Here is a 6,000-nt window from a genome sequence, read left to right as displayed (position 1 = left end):
TGCTGCCTTACTATCAAGCATAATAAAAACTGTTAATCCGGCTTTATGCTTCTCCTCCATAGTACCAAGCATTATTATTATTTTTTTTTTGCTCCTATCCTCATACGGCAACAGAAGTGAGTAAAAATGAACGCTGTCTGTCCATGACAGAAGTAAAAGAGCTAGCCAGCTAACTAGCAAGGGCATTTTAGCAGCTAGTTACCGGTTAGCCTCAACCGCCTTTAGTCAAAAAACACAATGAAGATGTTTCCATGCAACTCAAACTTTTGTCTGACAGGAAAGTCCCGCAGAGAAAAAAATCGTTAAGTACTCCTGGCATGACAAAATTTTAAATTTGTGGTTAATGCATTTAAGGCCACCTTAAATGAATTTAAGACATTTTAAGGCCTTATCTTAGACATGAGAATAAGACTTTTTAAAGTTGTGCAGACACCCTGTTAAACAGAGGTGGGTTGTGTCAGTCTGTAGGAGACCGTATCCATGGTCACAAAATCTTACCAAGTATTTTTGGTCTACTCTCTAGTGCAAATATCTTGGTACACTTGAAATCAGACAAATTAACTTAAAAGAAACTTTATAGCTAGATATAGAGGCTTGTCTTAAGTAAATAATTCCTTAATATTGACAAAAAGCCCTAGTTCCATCGGCAGCTTATTTCACTTGAAACATGGGAAACATATCTTGTTATATCTGCCGATGGACTTTTTGTCAATATTAAGGAATTATCTACTTAAAACAAGCCTCTATATCCTCCTGAAGAGTTACATCTGAGTTCGTTTTGTCTTATTTGCACTAGGAACTCAACCAAAAGTACTTGGTAAGATTTTGTGTTTAAATAATTACCTCCTGAAGTGATCACTAAGCCATAGAGGAAACTGGTTTATTTAAATCAGTTTTTAATCAGCGTGCCACGTGAAAATGATCCGGACACCTACCGACGTTGTTGAGGGCGCTGCCAGTCGATGGAGACACTTGGAGGAGGCGAGGGTCAATGAACGGCGTGAAAGATGAAGAGGACTTGTGTTTCTGCATGTTGTTACTCGACTGGCTCTATTCGGGGACAAGGAAGAGGTATCAATGACGATCAATCACTGATTAATCATGGATGGTTGAAGTTTTTTAAGGACCAACAGTAACAGTGCATTCATGAAGACTAGCTGACATGACACGTGTTTCTGTATGTTTCATGCAAACATAATGGGCAATGCAATCCAGGGGTACAAAAATAACACAATAAAAGGTAAAAAAGAAGAAGAAAGAAAACCATACAGATGTGGTTGACTAAGTGGAAAACACAAAAGGGAAACAAATGTAGATTTTTTCCGTGGATTGAACGCATACTTGCCGTTGTACTGTTTACTGGCCTGTGTGCTATGAGCTACTTGCTGAAAATAGGCAACATTAAGATAGATGATGAGACACACAGTAGAAGCTCATTTTCATCAAAAGTACACACACTGTCTCAGGAGGAACTGTAATCAATAATCTATTGATGATAGATCTTTTCACCTGAATTAATAAAAAAAAAAAAAAACAGCATTCAATCATATTTCCAAATGTCCTCCAGAGGAGTGGTCCAGTAGTGTCCAGTAGAGGGCACTGTTCTGATAAACACTCTAATTAGTTTTTCTTGTTCTATTTGCAATCTAAAGTCCAAACATGTTGGCCTCCCGGCAAATATGTGTGAAAATGAATCCATCTTTTATTGCAGCAGCAAGAATCCAAACTTTAACCTCTGTCTTATTGGTGTGAAAGAATGTAAACATTTGTAACAAAAAATTTAGCAAACGCATTGATGAGTGACACTTATTGGAAAACAATCAATATAAATGAAGCTGTTCAATAGTTAATAAAGCTGATCATAATTTTGAGGAACTTCTAATCGGTAATCCGATGACTACTGTTTCCTTTTGGTGTCGGTGTGGCGTGATCGCGTCTTGACATCACAGCGCAAAGAAAGATTTTACATAAAATCAAGAGAATTTTACCGTCATGAACACAGCACAGGTTGGTGTCATAGAAAAACAAAGTGTCTTCTATCAGAGGCTTCTTCAAATTCGCTGGAATACAGACTGCTACAGGAGATCCAATAACTCTTTGAAGAATTTGGAATAATTTTATGTCCAAGATTTAATTTCCCTTTGGGATCGATAAAGTAGTTTTGAAGTTTGAATCGAATTGAATTTTGAACGTAGGAGGAAGACAAAGGAGCCGTTTATGGCAAGATAAGTGGTCATAAACCAAAATGAACATAAAATGCTCGATACAAGCATACTACTTGTTCAGTAGTGATTCTAGAACAAAAATAAATAAAAATCTAAGACTGAGACTCAGCAGCAAACACTCCAGGTTGATTCGGCATAAAATAACATGTATGACAGACAGCCACTTGTTAGGCACGGTGGAGGATCTGTGATGCTGCTGTGATTTTAAAAGCTTACTATATTTTGAAATAAGTCAAGATTTTAAATAGAAATCAAGTTTATTTGTGTAGCATATTTCAGCAACAAAGCGGTTAAAAGTGCATTACATCAGGCAGGAAATGCCAGAAAACGCAAAATGTTGTCACTGAGTCTTTCAACGGGATAATGATTAAAGAAATATGGTCCAATCAAGACAGAAATTGTTCATTTGTCCTGTCTCTGTGCTCCAACATTGTGAAGAGTGCACTAAGTGCTGTTGTATCAGTAAAAGACGACGGTTGTACAAGGCTTTGACAGCAGGAGTATCAATAAATGTGCCAATAATTATTGCTTAATAGCATCTTTTTTTTTTTTCCACAAATGAGTTAATGTACTGACATTAAAGGTTTTCTTTTTTTCTAAATTTGTCTGTCAGATTATGCAGCTGCAATAAAAGCCAAATTTATCTGAAGGCTCTTCACACATCTTCACCAGGGGCCCCAACAAGCCGTTCATGTCTGGACTACGCCGCTGTCTGTCCGGCTCTGCTGGCGCCGAGCGCTGGGTGACGTACCTCTGCCAGAATGCCGAGCTTCTCCAGCGGGCTCTGGGGGGACATGGTGGAGGGACTGGCAAGGCTGGAAGAAGAAGGGGAGCTGGATGCAGAGGAGGAAGGGGAGGAGTGGTGGCTCTGCTGGATCAGATCTGGGAGGTGATGGATGCGGCCGGCAAAGCCGTTGCGGTCAGGGTGCTGCGTGGGGTGATGGTGGTGGTGGTGATGGTGGTGGTGGTGTTGGTGTGGGGGGCTGGGGGTGTGGAGGATGAGTCCCTGCGCCGGCGCCGAGCCGGGGCTCGGAGTGAAGCCCGCGAGCAGGCTAAGGGTCTGCGTTTGGCCCGAAGCGGGGGCCGCGCGCTTTCTGTTGTCACCTGCGCTCTGGAAGTAGAAAGAGGGGTAGACAACTGTGGGTCTATGTGTGTTCCTGAGGAGCTCAGGGGACGGGAACGTGTTAGCTGGAGCGAAGGGCAAGCTACAGCGGCTAATCTACAGGTGAAAAGAAAAACTCTGGTTAGTAGCTGGTTATGGGGTCAGACTCTGAAGTTAACTCTGCTCATCCTTGGAACTATTTGAAACTACAGCAGTCGACTTTTGTCGACCGACTGACATTTACGGTGCGTGAAAATGGTAAGTTGAACTTTTCCACATGTTGTCATGTTACAACCACAGACCTTAGCAGCTGCGTTTCCATTACAAATGTGCGTAAATCTTTGTCTACACTCTGCTGATGTCAAAAAAAGACAATTTCACAATTGCAGTGTTTCCATTTAATGAGAAATTAAATTAAAATCACGCATGAATACAGCTACTGATGAGACTCCAGACAATATGGTAGCTTAAATCAAAGCATGCTCATGCTAGAATGGTCCAGTTAAAGTCCAGACCACAACCCACTTGAGAATTTGTGGCAACACTTGAAACTTGAAGTTCACTGAAGTTCTTATTTCTGACTTGCATTTTTAAAAAAGGGCAAAGAAAAAAAGTCTCTAGTTGGTTAAAACAGCATAGTTTTGACCTGAAACTGAATACAAATGAATCCCACAGTTTTAAGAATATTATTTAAGAAAAAACAACAAAAAACTACAATTTGTGGTTGTAACATGAAATGTGAAAAATGTTTAAGGGATGTTTGTATCCCTTGAAAAGGTAATGTTAGCTAAATTACATAAAGAATTTAGTTTTATTACAAGATTTTCTGTTAGTTTCATTTGAAATAATAATAAAATCTGTAATTGGCTTTAAATGTTAGGCCGTTTACTGTCCTCACAACTGCAATGTATGCAGGAACAGAAAATAATCAACAACATACAAACAAAATGAAAGAACACGGGGATATGAATAAAAAACAACAACAGCATGATGGTAAAAACAAGGCATGCAGTGAATAAATGTTTGTTTTTTCTTTCCCTCCTCTCTCGGTCGGTACCTGTCTGACAACCAGCGTACTGTCTTTGCATCGAGTCGTTCCTGCTTCGTTCTCGCCCTCGTCATGGACTATCATGGTTTTCACCGACTCCGTCTCGCCGTTGCTCAGCTTGGAGGAGCTGCGGGAGAGAAAGCAGCTGAAAAACCCCGTTCTGAGCAGATGGACACCTCGTCTGCCCTGCTGGCTACGTACACAGCTTTGGAGTCCTCCGGGCCAGACGTCGACTCTTCGCCTGCCTCCTGGTCCACCTCTTCGTCGTCGTCTTCGTCGGTGGTGTCCGAGTCTTCGCTGGAGGACGAATAATCCGTCACCTTGTTCTGGGGACGAACATCGTCCACTGCACGCAGCTCCTTGGCCAGAGCGGTCAGGTCCTACAAGATCAGGAAGGTGGAAAAGTTCTTCATTTCAACATGTTTTCCTTTTGCTTATGCGAGTTTTGCCCCATTTTGACGCCGGTTGTTAGCAGAGATGACAGCATGTTGTATTACTGATTGTCTTTAAGTGAAGCAGGAAACAGAAAGCTGCTGGAGAGGAAGTAGTTACAGAGGTAAAACCAGCCAATGAGAAGCCAAACAGATGTGAGGAGAGAAATGATTGTACAGCTGATGCTCTCCGAGCTGCGGGAGGGAAGGTTAGTGGATTAATTTGAATGATTAAACCATAAAAAGAGCTGCAAAGATGGAAAAAGTGAATCTCTTTATCAATGTTACAGAAAGCGTGGGTTAAAATGGCAGCCAAGAGAGTCCGGCGGGGAAAGGGGTCAAACAAGAAGTGGAGCAAGGCAGCTCAGTCCAACAGCTAACATCAGATTGGATCGCTCAAGGATGGAGAGCAGGAAGAGTGGGAACAAAAACCCCAGAAACTACTCACACACACTTCAGATTTCAAGCAAACCCACAAAGCTCAAGGTTCTAGATCTAAGGCAGCTAGAGCGCCACACGGTTCTGGCTCTGCTCTCACCGCTGGTTTGTTCGGCCTGACCAAGTCCCTCCTCTCCTCCGGCTTTTTCCCAGCATTCTCTGGTCGCTGGAGGGGCGAGCCCTCCGATTTGGAGGAAGCTAAAGAGGGCGGAGGAGGCGGTAATGTCAGAATAAAAAAATAAATAAATGTATCTACAACTTAAAAATGTGCCTGTGCAGTTCTGGCGTAGCTTCTTCGGTAAAGCGGGATTATCTACGGCTTCTGCTCGGGCCTGCCGTGAATCTGGTGTTGAAGGTGCGTGGGAACTCACAGCGGGCCCTGAACCTCTCTCCAGAGTCGCACTGAGAGCTGGAGTTACTGGAGCTGCTGGAGGAACTGGAGCCTCCGCTGCCGCTACTACCGCTGGTTTTGGGAACCAGTTTCTCCACGCGTTCCCACAGGAGCCGCGGTTCTGCCGAACTGCAGGGGCAAGAGAGGCAGCGTGAAACGACCACACGGAGAGGAAGAGCCTTGAGCTGGGGAGACACTGTGGCTTGATGCTGAAAACTAAAAAAATTATAATTCTGTTTTTTTTTATGCACCTTTAAGTCTCTAATTACAAGAATCAGTCATAAAAGTAAGGCTCTTTAAGTGACATATTGCTTTATTTCTTGATGCAGAAAAGTATAAAATCTGCAGCTAATCAATGATCAATA

At 42.4% G+C, this 6,000-nt stretch overlaps 1 protein-coding gene across 7 annotated transcripts in view; it reads right to left on the bottom strand.

Annotated features, from left to right (window-relative positions):
• LOC106951384 (mitogen-activated protein kinase kinase kinase kinase 4-like) overlaps nt 1-6,000 on the bottom strand; it is a 106,025-nt gene that overhangs the window by 16,469 nt on the left and 83,556 nt on the right. For 3 of the 7 annotated variants that reach the window (XM_015038886.1, XM_015038887.1, XM_015038888.1), the window contains 6 exons: nt 5,616-5,764; nt 5,345-5,442; nt 4,577-4,755; nt 4,385-4,502; nt 2,977-3,336; nt 936-1,050 (listed from right to left, as the gene is read on the bottom strand). In XM_015038886.1, the coding sequence (XP_014894372.1) occupies nt 936-1,050; nt 2,977-3,336; nt 4,385-4,502; nt 4,577-4,755; nt 5,345-5,442; nt 5,616-5,764 (1,019 nt within the window). Of the gene's footprint in view, nt 1-935; nt 1,051-2,976; nt 3,445-4,384; nt 4,503-4,576; nt 4,756-5,344; nt 5,443-5,615; nt 5,765-6,000 lie in introns of all 7 variants that reach the window. The other 4 variants (XM_015038889.1, XM_015038891.1, XM_015038885.1 and 1 more) reach the window with 3 other exon arrangements.

The sequence above is a fragment of the Poecilia latipinna genome, unplaced genomic scaffold, assembly GCF_001443285.1.
Source record: "Poecilia latipinna isolate Pla-1442-1.1 unplaced genomic scaffold, P_latipinna-1.0 Scaffold456, whole genome shotgun sequence".
Classification (NCBI taxonomy): Eukaryota; Metazoa; Chordata; class Actinopteri; order Cyprinodontiformes; family Poeciliidae; genus Poecilia; species Poecilia latipinna.
The sequence above is the reverse complement of the archived record's forward strand: the minus strand, read 5'-3'. Positions and strand labels throughout refer to the sequence as shown.